General features: G+C 41.0%; 2 protein-coding genes across 2 annotated transcripts; both read right to left on the minus strand.

Annotated features, from left to right (window-relative positions):
• Nucleotides 1-246: 246 nt before the first annotated feature.
• LOC120020266 (dynein heavy chain 12, axonemal-like) lies at nt 247-12730 on the minus strand. Its single transcript, XM_038963817.1, has 10 exons — nt 12597-12730; nt 12317-12363; nt 12087-12218; nt 10930-11088; nt 10453-10698; nt 8687-8858; nt 8295-8580; nt 1525-1782; nt 1019-1172; nt 247-703 (listed from the first exon to the last, which is right to left on the minus strand). The coding sequence occupies exons 1-10, from the start codon at nt 12728-12730 to the stop codon at nt 531-533; spliced, it is 1761 nt and encodes a 586-aa protein (XP_038819745.1). The 3' UTR covers nt 247-530.
• A 4152-nt stretch (nt 12731-16882) lies between these two features.
• Nucleotides 16883-19236, minus strand: LOC120024197 (40S ribosomal protein S23). Its single transcript, XM_038968386.1, has 4 exons — nt 19139-19236; nt 18190-18349; nt 17791-17911; nt 16883-17072 (listed from the first exon to the last, which is right to left on the minus strand). Exons 1-4 carry the CDS (start codon nt 19140-19142, stop codon nt 16926-16928), a joined length of 432 nt encoding a protein of 143 aa, XP_038824314.1. The 5' UTR covers nt 19143-19236; the 3' UTR covers nt 16883-16925.
• Nucleotides 19237-21717: the final 2481 nt, after the last annotated feature.

The raw sequence follows: 21717 nt of genomic DNA on the forward strand, positions 1-21717 counted from the left end.
CGCCTTCATCTACACTGATTGAAGTGGATATAACAAGTGACATCAATAAGGGATCAGCTTTCACCTGGTCAGTCTATGGCATGGAAAGAGCAGGTGTTCTTAATGTTTTACATTGTACATGTAGCTCTGATACATTTTAAGACAATGAAACTTGACAAAAAAAAGAGAAAGGTTTTATTTTATGCTGAAACACACTAAAACTCTTCAATCCTCCCTTCCCCACCCTCATTTTTAGGTGAAAAGCAGCAAATTCCACTTGATGATAACAGTAAACTATTTTAACCTGATGTGAGTGAGCTCAGCTCGTCTGCCTGACAGACTAATAGCAAGGTTTGAATTACAGTAGAGCTAGGGGGTTATTGGCACAATGAACAAATCAGCCTCAATGTGCCCCCTCCCTCCAAAAATACTAAAAGATTTCGACGGCACCCCTGAGAGTAAAAAACTCTAACTAATAGCATTGCTGAGTCACTGACTAATTGTTAATGTAGGCCTATCTTCTTCGCTCATACTCCATGTACTTCTTCCTGTCAGCCCACTAGGATCTTCTGGCTGAAGAGATCATATTCCCGGTACAGGATGTAATCTTTGAGCCGTTTGGGTAGAGGCAGGAAATGCCTGAACACTGGGGCCCTGAGACGCAGTCGGCCCAGACAGCTACGGATCTTCAGACGACAGAGATGCTGAAGACAGCGAGCGTTCTCTGTGGGGAGGGATGATGATTATGATGATGATAGACACAGTCAGATACGAGCTAGTCAATTACATAGACTGTCAAGTAGGCCTAGTTCATCAACTATCTGAGTGACATATTTAGGTTCCAGTAATTATAGCCAATAATTAGGGGCCAGATTTTTACCATGCTCAGGTCGCATGCTCAGGAAAAACTCCAGGCCCTCAACATAATCATAGTCATGGACAATCTATGCCTTCTATGAAAACATAACAGTTTTCCCATTGAATGGTTAACAGCACACATAGATGTGTTTTGTCCACCTAGTTTTGTTAATCCACCCACCTTGAATTTTGCAGATATCAGGCCACTGCTTTTGTTCCATCAGGACAGCCTTTAGTTTCGAGCAGAAGGTCACGTGATCGACGTAATCCAGCATGATACGCACCACATGTCCCGAGTGTTCTTTCAACCAGTAGACTGAGATAACCTCGCAAAACTGCAAGGAAGCACATAACAGTTTTAGGTAACACTTTACTAAAAGCCTGCAGTTATTACTTAATGTGTTCTAACTTGTTATAAGCATACTAGGAGCCTAACGTTTTAAAGATAGAATCCTGAATTCAAATGATAAAGTGTGTTTTGGGTTCGGATGGGGTACCTAAACTCATGAGACATTTATACGTTTATTCTTCAAGAATCAATGGGTACATATCATTCATTTACATGTCCAAAAATGGATGTTGCAACTTTATATTCTAGCTTTAAGGAACTAAAGAATAATACTTAGCCACATAACCTGACCAGAGAGAAACCCCTGGACCTATTCACCCAACCAATATCCCCCTTACCATGGAGTCGTTGATGACAGTATTTGTCCAGCCCTCATAGTCATCAGGAACATGGGACGCTTCACCGTAGTTGCACTCGAAGCAGCGCTGGACATCGTAGCCATAGTTACAAAGCAAGCGCAGGACAACCTCGTCCTTCAAGGCATACTGTAGCGCGGAGGGGAAGTGGGTGGTATTGATGCGGGAGAAGTAGTTGACGTTGGCTCCGAACCTCAGCAGGACGTAGATCATCTCCAGGTTACCCGACCTCAGAGCCACCTGCAGGAGGGAAAAAAGAGTGTGTTGCTGTGTGTTGATAAGTGCACCTTTCTTTCAAACCTAGGTGTATCCACTACTTTATTACAGTTTGTTTTGTGTGCAACTTTCACAAGTATGTGGTACATTTTCACAATTATATGCACAACAATCAAAACAGATCATCATAATGGTTCATGTTTGAAAACACTAAGAGGATTTTCAATTGACTGCGTACAACAAACACATTCACAAAGGCACGTGTTCACTGCACCAAATCACTCTTTCAATTTGGATACATATTCAATCAATGTATCTGCTTTTCAAAATGCAATACTAATTTGACTTTTGATATGATTTTCTTGTAATTTGTTCACACATTCATAACATTACCCTGAAGAAGGCACAGTGATGTCGAAACATTGGTGTTTTTTTTACCCAATAAATGACTGGGAAGTTATATATCTGAAGTGTGCGACTCTCTTTGTTTTCATAGCTTCACCGTTAGTCAGCACCTCTACACTAAATACTTTTCTCTGAGTGTGCACCTGCTGATGCTTTTTATTAGACTTGTCATTTGTTAACAATACAATTAATTATCACTTAATCAAACTGCTCAAAACTGATAACTACTGAACCAAAATGATGTAGTGCCTAGTAAACGTACACTACCATTCAAAAGTTTGCGGTCACTTAGAAACGTCCTTGTTTTTGAAAGAAAAGCAAAAAAAATGGTCCATTAAAATAACATTACATTTATCATAAATACAGTGTAGACATTGTTAATGTTGTAAATGACTATTGTAGCTGGAAACGGCAGATTTTTAATGGAATATCTACATAGGCGTACAGAGGCCCATTATCAGCAACCATCACTCCTGTGTTCCAATGGCACATTGTGTTAGCTAATTGTTACGGGATTTTTGTGTTTAATGACTAAAATATGTATACATTTGACTTAGAATTATAACTAAACAGAATACTACTATATTACTGTAAGAATGAATCTTATTATAATCATAATGTTGAATGTTATGTGTTCCTTGTTAGAAAGAATGGGTTTATCTTCAGACAGGCTAGAATGATGTCTCTACCCAGGGAGGGGAAAGACCTTGGGTTGGTTGCAGATAGTTTAACAGGTGGCAGACAGTAATGAGAACTCTAACTATACTGCCATTGTATCCGAGAGGAGGATGGACATTAAAACCTATGACATCATCTTTATTATATAACCTGATGTAAAATGTATTATGATCAGTACTCTCGAGAATAAACGTTATTGATTGATTTTGAGACTGGTTTCTGTCCATTTGATCTGATAAGTATCTTACAAATTCTTATGTATGGACAGAGTGTTTTAATTGAATTGGTTGATAAACATAGGAATAAAATTCCTTTAACACTAATCCAAGTTTATAATTTTAAAAGGCTAATTGATCATTAGAAAACCATTTTGCAATTATGTTAGCACAGCTGAAAACTGTTGTTCTGGTTAAAGAAGCAATAAAACTGTCCTTCTTTGTCACGATCGTCTTGCTGTGAGAGATTGGACCAAGGCGCAGCGTGTGCAAAATACATCCTCTTTATTTAAAGAAGAGAGAAAAAACAAACAAGAAACGAACAACTAATCACGAACTAACAAAATAACAAAACTGACGACCGTGAAGCTATAAAGACAGATAGTGCTGACACAAACACTACACATAGACAATTACCCACAACCAGCTAAAGCCTATGGCTGCCTTAAATATGGCTCCCAATCAGAGACAACAATAACCAGCTGTCTCTAATTGAGAACCAATTCAGGCAACCATAGACTTTCCTAGACACCTACACTGAACACTAAACCATCTACTCTACTTAACCCCCTAAACCATACAACACCCTAGACCACAGGTGTCAAACTCATTCCACGGGGGGCCGAGTGTCTGCGGGTTTTCGCTCCTCCCTTGTACTTGATTGATGAATTAACATCACTAATTAGTTAGGAACTCCCCACACCTGGTTGTCTAGGGCTTTATTGAAAGGAAAAACCAAAAACCTGCAGACACTAGGCCCTCCGTGGAATGAGTTTGACACCCCTGCCCTAGACAATACAAAAACACATACTTCACCATGTCACACCCTGACCTAACTAAAATAATAATGAAAACAAAGATAACTAAGGCCAGGGTGTGACATTCTTTAGACTAGTTGAGTATCTGGAGCATCAGCATTTGTGTGTTTGATTACAGGCTCAAAATGGCCAGAAACAAATAACTTTCTTCTGAAACTCGTCAGTCTATTCTTGTTCTGAGAAATGAAGGCTTCGGAAAATATTCAGACCCCTTGACTTTTTCCACATTTTGTTAGGTAACAGCCTTGTTCTAAAATTGATTAAATTGTTTTCCCCCCTCATCAATCTACACACAATACCCCATAATGACAAAGTAAAAAAATATGTTTTTTTAGAAATTTTAGCAAATTTATATTAAAAAACCCTGAAATATCATATTTACATACACTAAGTATTCAGACCCTTTACTCAGTACTACAAGCTTGGTACACCTGTATTTGGGGAGTTTCTCCCATTCTTCTCTGCAGATCCTCTCAAGCTCTGTCAGGTTGGATGAGGAGCGTTACGGCACAGCTCTTTTCAGGTCTTTCCAGAGATGTTCGATTGGGTTTAAGTCTGGGCTCTGGCTGGACCACTCAAGGACATTCAGAGACTTGTCCCGAAGCCACTCATGCGTTTCTTGGCTGTATGCTTAGGGTCGTTGTCCTGTTGGAAGGTGAACCTTCACCCCAGTCTGAGGTCCTGAGCGCTCTGGAGCAGGTTTTCATCAACTGTACTGTACTTTGCTCCGTTCATCTTTGCCTCGATCCTGACTATTCCCCAGTCCCTGCCGCTGAAAAACGTCCCATAGCATTATGCTGCCACCACCATGCTTCACCGTAGTGATGGTGCCAGGTTTCCTCCAGATGTGACGCTAGGCATTTAGGCCAAAGAGTTCAATCTTTGTTTCATCAGACCAGATAATCTTGTCTCCCATGGTCTGAGAGACTTTAGGTACCTTTTGGCAAACTTATCTGTCATGTGTCTTTTACTGAGGAGTGGCTTCCATCTGGCCACGCTACCATAAAGGCCTAATTGGTGAAGTGCTGCAGAGATGGTTGTCCTTCTGGAACTTCTCCCATCTCCACAGAGGAACTTTAGAGCTCTGTCAGAGTGACCATTGAAAAAGACCCTTTTCCCCCGATTGCTCAGTTTGGCCGGGTGGCCAGCTCTAGCAAGGGTCTTGATGGTTCCAAACTTCTTCCACTTAAGAATGATGGAGGCCATTGTGTTCTTGGGGACTTTTAAAGCTGCGGAAATGTTTTGGTACCCTTCCCCAGATCTGTGCCTCGACACAATCCTGTCTCAGAGCTCTCTGGACAATTCCTTCGACCTCATGGCTTGGTGTTTGCTCTGACATGCGCTGTCAACTGTGGGACCTTATATCGACAGTTGTGTGCCTTTTCAAATCATGTACAATCAATTGAATTTACCACAGGTGGACTCCACCTCCATCAAGTTGTAGAAACATATCAAGGATGATCAATGGAAACAGGATGCACCTGAGCTCAATTTCAAATCTCATAGCAAAGGGTCTAAATATTTACAGTACCAGTCAAAAGTTTGGACACACCTACTCATTCAGTGTTTTTTCTTTATTTTTACTATTTTCTACATTGTAGAATAATAGTGAAGACATCAAAACTATGAAATAACATATATGGAATCATGTAGTAACCGGGTTCGATCCCGGGCTGTATCACAACCAGCTGTGATCGGGAGTCCCATAGAGCGGCTGACTTTGGTCGTCAGTTGAACAGTGTTTCCTCTGACACATTGGTGCGGGTGGGTGTTAAGAAGCGCGGATAGGCGTGTCATGTTTCGGAGGACGCATGACTCGACCTTCGCCTCCCGAGCCTGTTGGGTAGTTGCAGCGATGAGACAAGATCGAAATTGGGGAGGAAAAATAATAATAATAATAATACAAATATATATTTCACCGTTATTTAACTAGGCAAGTCAGTTAAGAACAAATTCTTACTTACAATGACGGCCTACCAAATGCCAAAAGGCCTCCTGCGGGGACGGGGGCTGGGATAAAAAAATTATAATAAAAAAAATATATAGGACAAAACACACATCATGACAAGAGAGACAACACAACACTACATAAAGAGAGACCTAAGACAACATAGCATGGCAGCAACACATGACAACACAGCATGGCAGCAACACAACATGACAACATGGTAGCAACACAACATGGTAGCAGTATAAGATGGTAGCAGCACAAAACATGGTACAAACATTATTGGGCACAGGCAACAGCACAAAGGGCAAGAAGGAAGAGACAGCAATACATCACGCAAAGCAGCCACAACTGTCAGTAAGAGTGTCCATGCTTGAGTCTTTGAATGAAGAGATAGAGATAAAACTGTCCAGTTTGAGTGTTTGTTGCAGCTTGTTCCAGTCGCTAGCTGCAGCGACCTGAAAAGACGAGCAACCCAGGGATGTGTGCTGCTTTGGGGACTTTTAACAGAATGTGACTGGCAGAACAGGTGTTGTGGAGGATGAGGGCTGCAGTAGGTATCTCAGATAGGGGGAAGTGAGGCCTAAGAGGGTTTTATATATAAGCATCAACCAGTGGGTCTTGCGACGGGTATACAGAGATGACCAGTTTACAGAGGAGTATAGAGTGCAGTGATGTGTCCTATAAGGAGCATTGGTGGCAAATCTGATGGCCGAATGGTAAAGAACATCTAGCCGCTCGAGAGCACCCTTACCTGCCAATCTATAAATTACGTCTCCGTAATCTAGCATGGGCAGGATGGTCATCTGAATCAGGGTTAGTTTGGCAGCTGGGGTGAAAGAGGAGCGATTATGAGGAAACCAAGTCTAGATTTAACTTTAGCCTGCAGCTTTGATATGTGCTGAGAGAAGGACAGTGTACCGTAAGAATAAGTCTGTAACGTAACAAAATGTGGAAAAGGTCAAGGGGTCTGAATACTTTCCGAAGGCACTGTATATGGATGTGGCTGTAAATACTACATCATCATTCTCCATCAGCCAGTGTGCTTTAATAGGACAAAGTGGGAAGAGTCACTATGTACTACCATTTGTAATTATAGTGTAGTGTACAATGCACTGCTGAAATACCTGGGTTGTATATATAACAATATATTCCACTCATTATGTGAATTACATTGACAGGTGATACTGTATCAGTCGACAAAGTAACGTAGAAAAGGTGATCTTGTATAATGTCACATGGGGCAGAAATGGTATACAACACGTGTTACATGTTTACAGGAGCCAACTGCTTCACAATACCCCTATTTCTGATGATTGGTCCTGAGTATGTACTGTATACGGATAATGTGATTGGTCCTGAGTATGTACTGTATACGGATAATGTGATTGGTCCTGAGTATGTACTGTATACGGATAATGTGATTGGTCCTGAGTATGTACTGTATACGGATAATGTGATTGGTCCTGAGTATGTACTGTATACGGATAATGTGATTGGTCCTGAGTATGTACTGTATACGGATAATGTGATTGGTCCTGAGTATGTACTGTATACGGATAATGTGATTGGTCCTGAGTATGTACTGTATACGGATAATGTGATTGGTCCTGAGTATGTACTGTATACGGATAATGTGATTGGTCCTGAGTATGTACTGTATACGGATAATGTGATTGGTCCTGAGTATGTACTGTATACGGATAATGTGATTGGTCCCGAGTATGTACTGTATACTGATAATGTGATTGGTCCTGAGTATGTACTGTATACGGATAATGTGATTGGTCCTGAGTATGTACTGTATACGGATAATGTGATTGGTCCTGAGTATGTACTGTATACGGATAATGAAACTGTAAGACTGACATATTTCTCAACTTGCTCACAACCTGCCATTCGACAGAAATTATACTTTTTTTTGATTGCATGTCAAGTTTTTGTTAAATAATGTATGGAAAATGATATTTACCATCTACTATTGTTTCTATTCAGCACGTCAAAAAGAACAGTTTTGACATTTGTATCTTGTATTTTTTGCTATTGGATTAAATGGTAGTTAAAATGACTAAATGGTGAGCTTATCATTATCTGATGTATTGGGGACTAAACAAAAAATTCTCATGGTATTTCACAGAAAACTTAGATTTTGCATGAATGACTGCGGGGTGAAAGATGTGTGAAACCCCAATGAATGCACAATCAAAGGTTCTGAATATAAGACAGGGGGAATTACAAGTGTTATCAGTTTAGTACTTAAGAGTTTTTGATTGAGAAAAACAAGTTTCTGCATGTTAATGTCATCAGGGTATTTGACAAAAAGCCACGAGGGCCCGTTTTCAAAAAGTGTCTCCGAGTAGGAGTGCTGATCTAGGATCAGGTTTCCCCTGTCCATATAATCTTATCTATTATGATCTAAAATCCTAGATCAGCATTCCTACTCTGAGACTGTTTGTGAATATGAGGCCTGACCTGTAGGCACTTGACAGGGTCCTGGTTGGGCATGGCCCCAGCCTCCAGCAGCAGCTTGACCGACGGGACATCATCGTTGGACACCGCAAAGTACAGGGCAGACTTCCGCTGGTCGTCGTAGTTACGTCGGACCCACGGGTGCAACATGTAGTTGGGGTCATAGCCTGCCTTCAGCAGGGCCTTTAGACACTGTGTGTGACCACCAGCAGCTGCAGAGTGTAAGGGGCTCATTCCACTCTCATACACTGCGTCACAGGTCGTCACAGGGATCAGGATCTTCAGAGCTCTAAGTGATTGAGTGAGAGAGAGAAAGGCCAACTGAGCTCTGAAAGATGATTGTGATTTCTAAGCACTAAACTCAGATCTGTGACGAGGTTAAGGGAGCCACCTACTGTAAATGGCCCCTGTGGGAGACTCTGTGGATGGGGAGGTGTCCGGTGTGTTTGGGGACATTGGCATCAGCTCCATACTCCAACAGCAGAGAGATAATCTCAGGGTTGCCAGAGGCAGATGCCTCAAATAGGATTGTTGCATAATCCTGGGCCATAGACTCCACGTTGGCCCCTGATACAAACAGCAAACAACAACAAATCTGTATTGCTTGTACAGAGCAACAAAAACAAAGTCCATGACATACAAGAACTAGTTGATGCCAATTATAAACCCTTATATGGGCCCAAGTCATAAGATACAGCATGTGCTTGTGTAACAGGTATGACCTATCTGCATGCCAACTAAATGAAGCATTTTTATTGGTTAATTGACAGATCATGTGATTTCAACCTCCTGTTTTGTGTTTCCTGGCGGCTTCCCACAGGGGGTGATGCAGTGCAGAGGCGTGATGGATCCTATGCAGACTATGATGATTTCGGTGATGAAATGGTCAATGGGGTTTGAGCTGAACGTTTAATATGAGAAGAAGTAGTATGGATGCCTGCCTGCTAGGCTGCACCCTTTCCTGTGCCACTTCATGTGGCCCTTTTGATTTCTTTGGTTTGTTGGTATGTTTTGCATGATTTTAACTAGACTGGTTTTAAGAGTAAAAAGTAAGTGAAAATGATATTTATGGGGAAAAAGTAATTGAACAGAAATGAGAAACTGGAATGTGTTTGACACAGAATAATGGAAAAACATGCCTTAAAGGGGCAATCTGCAGTTGCTACATCTGATATGTACCCATTGATTCTTGAAGAACACAATTTATAAATGCCTCCTGAGCTTAGTTCAACAATTGTACCACATCAGAATCAAAATATAAGCTTGCTTTACTCCAATATTTGTAAACAAAGTAAATGTAAACAAACACTGTATAGCCTCATCTCAAAACATGGTTAAAATGATATCACTTTGATATAGTTTCAGCAGCCCCTCCCTCAGCTTTTTACTAAAACGGGTGGGGATAGGCTTTGTTATTATATCCACTGCAGATTGCCACTTTAAGAAAATAAACGTCCCTTTTGTTGTCTGCCTCTTCTTACTCTGCCTGCTCAACCAAGACATAGGACCTGTCACTTTTCCACCTTGTGACACAGGGACATTAATACAGTACAAGTAAAATAAGGTAATTGAGCCAAGGGTTCCCAAACTTTTTCACTTGGGGAACATTGTCTATTTCTATGGGCAGAAGCACTGCTCATGACACAAACTGTTCACACCCCTCTTGTTGGTGGAGAGAATTTTGCAGATGTACAGCTTATTTCCTGCAATTCTACACATTTGTCATGGGGTGCAAAGAAAATGTTGCCGTTTTAGAGCAAATTTTCTTGCAATTCTATACATTTTGCCATGTCAAGTGTGTATTCGTGATATTTGAGTGACAAACAAATTACAACAATATCTATGGGCTAAAAAACCTAAATAAAAAAAACGTTAGCTGACATGGGCTAGTTGATCTGGACATTTCTGACAAGTTATAAATATCTCTCTAAGTTATGCAATGACTAACATGACAAGAGGAATTGATGATGCACTACCCAATTTCGAAATTATATACATATACAGTACCAGTCAAATAGTAAAAATAAAGAAAAACCCTTGAATGAGTAGGTGTGCCCAAACTTTTGACTGGTACTGTATATACATATAATTATATAATTTTGGGGGGAGGGGACCCGGGCGCACCCCACAGTTTGGGAACCACTGACATAGGCTACTGTACCTTTCTGGACGAGGGCTTGGACTACCTTCACATGCCCACACTGAGCGGCAAGGGCCAGGGGCGTGAGCCCATAGTCGGACCTGGCGTCTGGGTTGGCCCCAGACCTGAGAAGCAGCTCCACAAAGTCCTCCCGTCCCAGCTTGGCAGCCTCGTGGAGGGGGGTCCTGCTGTGACATCCCTCCAGGTTCACATTGCTACCGAACCCCAGTAGAAGCTTGCCCAGGTCCAGACGATCGTTTCTGATAGCTGTTGGATGGAAGGAGAGAAGTGGGATAGGTCTGTAATGATCCTACATGTCCTAGAGTTCTTCTCATTGACAGGACTACATAGGCTTACATTTGAACTGTCTATTGTTCTGTCAGCTCTACATTCAGTTATTCCCAGAACCAAATATCATGTGAGCCGGAGTCTGTCACGAGAGACTAACCTTCAGTATGTTTTGAGTGTATTAATAACAGAGGATGCAGACAGGTTTACCTATAACTAGCGGTGAGTCCTCTTCGTCATCCTGGCAGTCAGAACTGGAATGGTTCTGTAGCAGAAAGGTTGCGTTCTCTATCAGACCTTGCTCCACCGCCAGGAACAGAGGTGTCTTTCCCCGGTCGGTCCGACATTGCACTGCATTTTGACTCGACGCTGAGGAAGGCGTACATCAAGTCAGTCTTATGATCTATCATTATACTTTAAATATTATTTTGTAATTGAAAGGAAACGTCAACTCATGTTCACAGTTTACTATAGTGAACAAAAATATAAATGCAACATGTAAAGTGCTGGTCCTATATTTAATGAGTTGAAATAAAAATCCCAGAAATGTTCCATATGCAAAAAAAGCTTTTCTCTTAAATTTTCTGCACAAATTTGTTTACATCCCTGTTTGTGAGCATTTCTCCTTTGCCAACATAATCCATCCACCTGACAGGTGTGGCATATCAAGAAGCTGCTTAAACAGCATGATCATTACACAGGTGCACCTTGTGCTGGGGACAATAAAAGGCCACTCTAAAATGTGCAGTTTTGTCACACAACACAATGCCACAGATGTCTCAAGTTTTGAGGGAGGGTGCAAATTGGCATGCTGACTGTAGGAATGTCCATCAGAGCTGTTTCCAGAGAATTGAATGTTAATTTCTCTACCATAATCCGCATCCAACATTGTTTTAGACAATTTGGCAGTACGTCCAACTGGCCTCAGAACTGCTGACCACGTGTAACCACGTCAGCCCAGGACCTCTACATCCGGCTTCTTCACCTGCGGGATCGTATGAGGGGGTGGTGAGTATTTCTGTCTCAATAAAGCCCCAGTGGCTCACAAGTGGGTGGGCTTATTCGCTCCCAGGCCCACCCATGGCTGCGCCCTTGCCCAGTCATGTGAAATCCCTAGATTAGGCCTTATGAATTTATTTCAATTGACTGATTTCTTTATATTAACTGTAACTCAGTAACAGCTTAGAAATTGTTGCATATTGCATTTATATTTTGGTTCAGTGTACTTTCGAGCTTTGAAAACATCGGACAAACTTTTATTTTGGTGTTTAATGTCCCTTTGATTGTTTGTATCTTCTCGAAACAATGCATGATTTAATTGACCCTTGTGTGTAGGGATGTACTAGACAAGACAAAGATATACAAACCTGCAAAGGTGACCTCTAGAATATTTTGGTTCTTCTGACTAACGGCCTCATGTAGGGGGATCCAGCCTCTGTTGTCCACTTCAGAGAAAGCACTCTGGCTGACAGACAGCTGGCGGAGAGCTGCTTCGTCACCTGGCAACAAACCAGGAAGCAGAGAGGATTATCAAGGAGACACTGTTATGGAGACACAGTAAATAACCAATAGTGCAGAACCGGCCCTCACTACTCACCGTTTCTGATGGCGGAGAAGATTTGTACATGATCTGTTATATCTTGACTGTGGAAAGAAAAAAGTCACACCATAAAAGCTGTGCCACCATCCTCATGATGAAGGTGTGAGTTCCAGATACAGACTTTATAATTTATAACATCTTTATAATGTCTGGAGAAGTGTTTACAATCTCAGGACCAACATAAAATGTATAACTGTCCTACTATCTGGGCAGACCTGTGTATCTGTGTCTGGTGTGCTTCTAAAGGTTCACAAGGGTGAAGCAAGAAGCTGTGTACCTGCACTCATCCCCTAGGCTGGAATCCCGCGATTCAATCTGCTTGTTACATTCCAGAAGACTCTGTTCAATCATGTATTGAGTGTCCACATCCTCATAGTCGTCCCCTTCATATCCTAGTTCGTCAAAGTGCATGTCCAGGCCTCTTGCAGTCTCTCTAGTGGGGATCTCTCCAGCTAAACTCAACAAGACAAACTATCACCTGGCATGACCTATGGCCTATAGCATGGCATGCATGTGACAGGCCCATCCCTTCACAATCAATCAACCAGGTTTACTATGCCTAACAATATTTTTGTTAGTTGGTTTGGTGGATATGCCCAATAATTTACACATGCTCATTTAATTTGGCATGTTGCATCATGTGTAACAAAATAACAGGTATCCAGGTCAAAATATTCATAAACACATCCATGTAAACACATAGAAGGTCGTGAGTCATAACCCCTTGTTGTGAAATGTCAAGCATGCTTGTGTTCAACGGACCATGGCGCAGTAAATGGCAGGTTTCAAATTTTCCATTTTAAGGATGCATTTGTAATGAAATGTAATACAGTGTTTCAATCTTAATCTAACTAAGGGCTGTAGGTCTATAGCTAACAATCTCATGGATTTTAGAATTCTTCACTTTTTCTTTACATATTGAAGAGAAAAACCCCTTACACTAGACATTTAGTATAGGCCCACATGACTCATTTATATTAACTTTTCATATGATCTAACACACCAAGACTAGGTTTATACTATGACGCAGTTGGTTTTCTTTTACCTTTTGTAATCAGGCTGTAATGTGGCTATGGCGTCCTTCGTGGTTTAAAGGGGATCCGTTTTTCTCCATTCTGGGGCTATTTATACCTCCCCTGCTATAAATACCTGATCATGAGACAGACCAGCGACCAGGGTTTCTCTGTACCTCTGGCACACTGAACAACACTCACTGACACACTTTTTCTGCTCCTGCATGTTGCTCCTGATAGACACAAACAGATTCACATTTATGACAGAATTCATGTTTTTATAAAGATCATAGACTAGAGCAAGTAAATAAGAAAGAGATGCATGAAAGACTATTTGCATGAATATTCTTCCTTTAAGATTCACAATTGAACAGTTTACAGTTTTGAAAGCGGAAAGAATGCATGCAATACCTTCTAAGTGAATTCTCAGTGCATTATTTTTAAAAAGACAATTGAATCACCACCCATACTTATGTGAAAATGTCCAGTGTAATGAAGTGTCTGTCCATCATTACTCACCGACAGCATCATCCAGGAAGAGTGTTATTAACTGTTTCTCTGTGCTACTTCAGTTGTTTGAAGGTCACCAGACTTCTGCCTGTGGAGAGGATGAATTGCTGCCCTGCACAGGCTCTGGCTGTTGGATTCCTGTCACTCACTATCACCCATCTCTCATCACTCGCCAGACACCTCCACTGAAGTGATTCAATGTAATCCTCTCTGCCTCCTCTGAAGGAATACTGTGAGAAAAGAGAACCGTGAGATCACTCTTGGCAACAACCACAATCTCTCTTATTGAACCTGATAACCTTACAGGAAGTTAGGTTAAGTGGATGTACTGGTACTGGTACTTCCTGTATATAGCTCCATTCTTGTGTCTTTTATTTTATTCATTGTGTGTTACTACTACAAAAGTCTGTATTGTTGGGAAGGGCTCGTAACCAAGCATTACACCAATTGTATTTGCTGTATGCGACAAATAACATTGATTAGATTTAAAGCTCTCGACAATTTAGTATTTAAAATAGAGACTTCGGAGTATTGAAATGTGTTAGTGTATTCGGTTTTAGTACTTTTCCGTAATTCAATGTTACTTTAGTTGAGGGTTTCCATGTATCTGACCCCCACCTCCACTAGGTGGAAATAACGTTTACATGCACATTAATAATTCAATATTAAACTGATTATGTCAGTAGGCAGAGTACGGCAATAGTCATGTAAACACTTTACTCTGCTTATCTTAATCTGCGTAAGGTCAAAAATCGAAGTAAGCATACGCATATTAGATCACCTGGTTTTCTGAGCAATCTTTTTAAGTTATTAGGACATGTAGATAGCTTAATCTGCGTTCCAGCTGTGTATTTGATCTGCGCATGGGCACGAGTGACATAAAAAAACAGAAAATATGCATTTTATGAATAGTTTTAACATACAAACTTTATGTCGCAAACATAACATGTGCGCTTTGGTAGAACATTTATTTTGATTGCCATTCTTCTGCATGTGTCCATGTACACTGAACAAAAATGTAAACGCAACATGTAAATTGTTGGTCCCATGTTTCATGAGCTGAAATAAAAAATCCCAGAAATGTTCCATATGCAGAAAAAAACTTTATTTTCTCAAAATATGAAGACGCTGATTAAAGAGCATTATCATTACACAGGTGGATCTTGTGCTGGGGACAATAAAAGTCCACTCTTGTGCAGTTTTGTCACACAACACAATGCCACAGATGTCTCAAGTTTTGAGGGAGCGTGCAATTGGCATGCTGACTGCAGGAATGTCCACCAGAGCTGTTGCCAGAGGATTGAATGTTAATTTCTCTACCAAAGGCCGCCTCCAAAGTCATTTTAGAGAATTTGGCAGTACGTCCAACTGGCCTCACAACCGCAGCCCAGGACCTCCACATCCGGCTTCTTCACCTGCGGGATCGTCTGAGACCAGCCACCCCGACAGCTGATGAAACAGGAGTACTTCTGTCTGTAATAAAGGACTTTTGTGGGGGGGGGGGAATCATTCTGATTGGCTGGGCCTCCCCAGTGGGTGGGCCTATGCCCTCCAAGACCCATCCATGTCTGCACCCCTGCGAAATCAATTGACTAGGGCCTAATTCATTCATTTCAATGGAATGATTTCCTTATATGAACTGTAACTCTGTAAAATCATTGCAATTGTCACGTTGCATTTATATTTTTGTTCAGTATAAAAAGGATTAGGGAAAGTACAGATTATTCTCACAACAGAAGAATGATCTGACAGCATGTCTTCTGTCTGTGACAAAGTACTAAACGAACTGAAAGAATTTTCCCACTGAATTATAATTTCAGCAGCAGCTGGCGACGAGTCACGGGATCTTTTCTATTCAAACTGTCCACTTCATATCCTTTCTATTATCCCCAAACATGTCACTTTCATAATCTGCAGAAAATCCTCTTCCACCCCAACACCAATTAATTTGTCATTCAGGTTAACACTGCATGTCTCAATATATGTCTAGACTATTGGACATTGCATCACACACATCAAATCATCAAAATGTAATCCTATTAATAATGGGGATGAAAGGATATTACATTCTGGAAGATGGGATTAGTATCATTGTGTAAAATGTCTTAAGATCCTTCTTACCATATTCAACGGTCTGGTCCTTCAAGCTCAAGACTAAAAGTCATTAAAACAAATGTTCCGGCCAATGCTATCTATGCTCCCACCTTCGAAATCATTCGCTACAGCACTACGCCACACCAAAACAAGGATCACACAATCTGTTGGACAGCTTTTATATCGGTTAAAAAGGACTGTAAATTATATGTCAACAGGTGTGGCTAAATTTGGGCAAGTGTATGAGGAAATGAGATACACCAATCATGGTTGAGAAAAATAAAGACATTGCCTCTTATTGGCAGCTGACATCCATGCCTGTTAGTTCCAGACGATGCCACGGCATCGTCTGGAATAAGTCCTCTTCATTACCGGAGGGGTACATGTGACATGTCAAAGAGGCAAAACTTGACTCAAGATGAAATGCATCTACTCTAGATAAAATGCATCTACTCTAAGACCAATCAAGACACCCAATGTCAAACCATTACAATCCCTCTAACAAGCTATAAATAAAACAGCAAATGGAACAGGTGGAGATGTAATTGCCAGAACAGACAGCTTGGATAGAGCTGAACACATCGGCACCACTGATGCTCTGCTGGCACGATCACGCGCTAACACATACTCACATCTTGAGGACATTAACTTTATAAAAAAAAGAAATCGCTTGAGTTGTCATTCTAATAATCAACCTGGACATGTAGAAGTGAATCAGAGAAGACCCTCAGATCAGGAACCAAGATGGGAAACTTCAGTCCTCTGGGGCCAGAATGTCAGCTGATTCTTTCAATGGCACACACACACTACACCTGGTATCCCAGATCTAAATTACATGGTGATTTGGAAAAGGAACTAAAAACAACATACACTTCCGAGGACCACCATAGTTGCCCATCTCGGCAACATAATATCAAAATCACAACAAAATGCACAACAAACCGACTGGAATTGTGAAAACATTTTATTGATTTCTCCATCAGAACTGTCTAAGATCTGGGTCTCTCCTTCTTGCCTTTGTAGAGGGCCAGCAGGGAGACGTTAGCCACTTTGACCACCTTGAAACGGACACCAGGGATATCACCGACGGCGTGTCCCTTACGACCGAATCCTGCCACCAGAACCTCGTCATTTTCCTGAAAGACCAAGGGAAACACGCTGAATACACACGACAAAATGCATCATTGAACACCATAAATATCGTCCCAGACTACATCACACCATACACACATATATTATTTTCTTTCTTAGATTATTCAGGGCTCTATGCTGACGTTATTTTTTTACAAGGAGCACGTGCGCTTAAATTGAAGGGAAAAAATGCATGTACAAAGTAATTTACAATTGGCTCATTCACCCCCCTCCTCTCCCCTGTAACTATTCCCTAGGTCGTTGCTGTAAATGAGAACGTGTTCAGTCAACTTAACTGGTAAAATAACGGCTACAATGGAAAATAGTTAAGGTATCAAATCACATTTTATTGCTGCATACACATGCTTGTGTTCTTTGCTCAAACAGTGCAGAAATATCTAACAATAGACAATACACACAAATCTAAATAGTAGAATGGAATTAAGAACATTAATTTTTCTAGGCGTACTGGTGCTCCTAAATTCAAAATATACAGGCTGCACATCAAATTTTTAGGCTCATTTGATCTCACTGTAGACAGCCCTGTTATTTATGGGGAGTCTCGCATTTGTTAGTGGATATCAGGCACAGTTTAGACACTAAACTGCATCCATCAGTTCCTTTACACAATGGATGTAAGTAAAAATGTTAAAGTAGTTGAATAAAAAAAAAACACTACTCTGGAAAAATGTTTGGGTGCCAGGCTGACTAGTTAACTCTTACCTCGATGAAGTTCAAGCAACCATCATTGGGGACAAAGGCGGTGATCTTCTTGCCGTTCTTGATGAGCTGGACCCTGACACACTTCCTAATGGCGGAGTTGGGTTGCTTAGCTTCAACACCACTGTAAGACAGGGATAGAAACATTTGGAAATGGCATACTGGATGACATGTCATTACACATTGATACCCAGAGAAGACATTAGGGCCTGTATTAACGTGTCCCAGAGTAGCAGTGCTGCTGAACTAGAATCTGTTTTGGCTTTCAGATTATGCTGAAAATAAGATTAAATGGACGGGGGGGGGGGGGGCTGAAACCAGATCTGCACTCCAAACATGACACTTTCTCAGTACGGTCCCTGATCATTAGTGAGGATATTAGGGGTGTTGTGATGTACTTACACTTTCTCAAGTACAATTCCCTTGGCGTGGGAAGCGCCTCCGAAGGGGTTAGCCTTCAGGGCAGTGCCGAGATGGGCCTTTTTGTACTGTTTATCGTGCCATCTCTGTTCACGACGGTGGTTACGCAGCTTCCTGGCTGTACGCAGACCACGACACTTTCCTGAAGGGATACCAAGTAAATAGTTAAAAATGGTAGATAGCTAGCTTTTGACTTAATAATATTGTTCAACAAAACATTGTTTGACCAGTCAGCCAACTACCGGTAGCTACAGAAGATATCGGGACATGAACACCGCATTAGCACTTTAGCAGTTAACAATTAAGTTACTACCGGTAGCTACAGAAGATATCGGGACATGAACACCGCATTAGCACTTTAGCAGTTAACAATTAAGTTACTACCGGTAGCTACAGAAGATATCGGGACATGAACACCGCATTAGCACTTTAGCAGTTAACAATTAAGTTACTACCGGTAGCTACAGAAGATATCGGGACATGAACACCGCATTAGCACTTTAGCAGTTAACAATTAAGTTACTACCGGTAGCTACAGAAGATATCGGGACATGAACACCGCATTAGCACTTTAGCAGTTAACAATTAAGTTAACTGGAAAATAATTTAGTTACATTTAACCAAATTGCTTATGCAGAGTGCACATCCATTTCAATAACTTTGTAACCAAAACTCTGGTAACTGGCCACATAAATGTTTGGTGACTGAAAAGGAAGCGCTGGCCAGCACTGACGGCATGATATGGCCGTCTCCACGTTGCGGAGCTCGCGCTAGTTGGCTGGTGGTAAGTTTCAGAATATGTCTAGAAATACATCCTGTTCTGCCACGATAATAACGAAATGGGTAAGAATACATTCAAAGTCCATGTCAATATAGAAAAGACACTGATAGATTTTGTAACCGTTCCGTTAAAAATAGGACATTATCGTACCCATGTTTGCAGATTACGAACCCAGGCTAGAAAGAAAGAAGACCAGAATCCTCCGCGGCAATGTCTCCTCGCAGGACCCCAGAGGTGGATACTAACATGCCTGTTTAGCGTTGTTTTCTCTCGGTAAATTTTGCGTATTTTAAATGTAGCTACATTTAAATAAACATTATTAAAAATACACGATTTAGGGAAATAACACATGTGCATTATTTGGATAGCTTTGTTATATCAAGTCTATATAATATTGAGATGTTTACGTGCCTGATTCAAAATGCGACAAATCATCAGTCAAAACGAGTCTGATGAGACAATCTTCTTCTTCGAATTTAACGGCGGTTGGCATCACATGATAATGGTGCATTACAGCCATCAGCTGGACGGGTATTGAATAAGAAACAAACATAAACACATTTCGGGAAAGGGGGAAAACAACACCATACAAAATAAAACATGTAAGCAAAAAAATAAATAAACATCACACTTCTTCAATCACAGTCCACTCCAAAATACATCTCTACACAGGCTCAGGGGCCTGTGATGGGGCTACATTCACCAACAGGATTTATTGCGCAGCCTCGGCTGTGAAATCAGAAAACCAAATAAACTTTCAGCGGCATTCACAATGATTCCAATTTTTGTAGACTTTTCTGCTTGTGCTGTACAGTTTATGACCATTGCAATAAATAATACAACATCCACCTTTTTAGCATGTAGAATTTCACTATCCCTTGGTTGATGAGAAACCTTCCCTGGTTGTGGCTCTACTACCATTGCTTCTTCCCTGCCACTCGTTCCTTCTAATTTTCTCACTGCCTCCAGATAGGAGACACGCTGGACACTCCTTACCCTTACCACCTCATTCTCCTTCACCAGGGCACTTCAAGAATTCAGGCGCATGTTCACCTTCACAGTTGCAATATTTCCCTTCTTCTGGCATTCAATATTCTTCCTTTCTGCACACAATTGACACATTACCAAATATTTTACATGTATGACACTGAAGGGGCTTATGCACAAAAGCTCTTACAGGGTATCTCATGAATCCTAACTTTATATGAGTAGGGAGAGACTCTTCATCAAAGAACAGTAGCATGGATGACTTCTTTTCCCCCTCCACCATACAGGTCAGTCGGCGTGCACCAACCACTCCATCGATGTCTTCAGTTATATCCTCTGCCTTTATTTCTTGCGCCACCCCAGAAATAACCCCCTTGATAGTTACCCTGCTACGAAAATCCATGCAGGAAACATTCCACTCCGATATCCTTTTCAGTCTTAAAACACCCTTCATCTGTTCCGCAGACACACAAAAAATCTAAATAAGACCACTTCTTATGACTCTCACCGACTCCACACTTTCTTCCAACACATTCCACATTTTCCTGGAGACGTTAAATGGATTTCCCAAGTAGCATTGATTCAAAACGCTGACTCCAACCCAAAACGAGTCTAGTGGTTTCCTATTTTCCAACACAGCTTTACTTCTCTTGTTTCCCTTCTTCTTCGCCACTGTAACCCACTCATTCTCACTTTCTGTACTATTAGCTTCACTCGACTCACTAGCAGTTTCAAACAAATATTATTTTCCGCCATCTTCTGACCCACTCATTCCTCTAACCGTCCTTCCATCAAACTCATGAGCGTCTCTCATCCTGCCTGACAACTCAGCTCTGAAGAGACATTTTATCTGCTTCAAGATGATATAGTAGCCAGTAAATTATGCGAAAGAGGAGTGAGGTGAAATCCCTGCCGTTACTTGCCTAGCTAGGTACTACAACTACAACCTCCACAATTGGTGAAGAATTTGAGATTGTTTTATAAAGGAGAGGGTTTTTAGCAGTAGATGTCAGGGCAGTGGCATGCAACTGAAAACGGTCTCAGTCTACTAGGCTGCCCATCACTAGTAGACTCATTTGACTAGTCTTGCTTTATCACGTCTAATTTCATGTGACAAAGCAACTACAGAGACATAATTCAAGAGCTCCTCTAATAATATACATTGAGGTCCAAATGTATTTTGACAGTGACACATTTTTTGTTGTTTTGGCTCTGTGACCCAGCACTGGATTTGATGCAAAGACTATGAGGTTAAAGTGCAGACTGTCAGCATTAATTTGAGGGCATCTTCATCCATATCAGGTCAGTAAACTATTTAGAAATTAAAGCACGTTTTGTACATAGTCCCTTCAATTTAGGAAACCAAAAGCATTTGGACAAATTCACTACATGATTCCATATGTGTCATTTCACAGTTTTGATGTCTTCACTATTATTCTACAATGTAGAAAAAAGTAAAGATGAAGATAAACCCTTGAATGAGTAGGTGTGTCCAAACTTTTGACTGGTACTGTACATTTGTATTAAAGTAATCAAAAGTAGTACCGGTAGCCTATTTGGTACCATATTTCTAGCATGCAATGACTACATCAAGTTTGTGACTCTACAAACTTGATGGATGCATTTGCAGTTTGTTCAGGTTGTGTTTCAGATTATTTTGTGCCCAATGGAAATGAATGGTAAATAATGTATTGTGTCATTCTGGAGTCACTTTTATTGTAAATAAAAATATAATGTCTCTA

The sequence above is a fragment of the Salvelinus namaycush genome, chromosome 2 (assembly GCF_016432855.1).
Source record: "Salvelinus namaycush isolate Seneca chromosome 2, SaNama_1.0, whole genome shotgun sequence".
In the NCBI taxonomy this organism is placed as follows: Eukaryota; Metazoa; Chordata; class Actinopteri; order Salmoniformes; family Salmonidae; genus Salvelinus; species Salvelinus namaycush.

Bases quoted from the DNA above. Each gene is read 5' to 3' on its own strand.
- LOC120020266 (XM_038963817.1), bottom strand. From the start codon at position 12,730: ATGCACTTTGACGAACTAGGATATGAAGGGGACGACTATGAGGATGTG. The intron at 8,859-10,452 runs GTACAGTAGCCT...TGTTTGTATCAG, and splicing joins CCAAGCCCTCGTCCAGAAAG to GGGCCAACGTGGAGTCTATG. The intron at 704-1,018 runs GTGGGTGGATTA...CCCTCCCCACAG, and splicing joins TGATATCTGCAAAATTCAAG to AGAACGCTCGCTGTCTTCAG.
- LOC120024197 (XM_038968386.1), bottom strand. The intron at 17,912-18,189 runs GTAAGTACATCA...CCTGTCTTACAG, and splicing joins GGAATTGTACTTGAGAAAGT to TGGTGTTGAAGCTAAGCAAC. The intron at 17,073-17,790 runs GTAAGAGTTAAC...TTGGTCTTTCAG, and splicing joins GTTGCTTGAACTTCATCGAG to GAAAATGACGAGGTTCTGGT.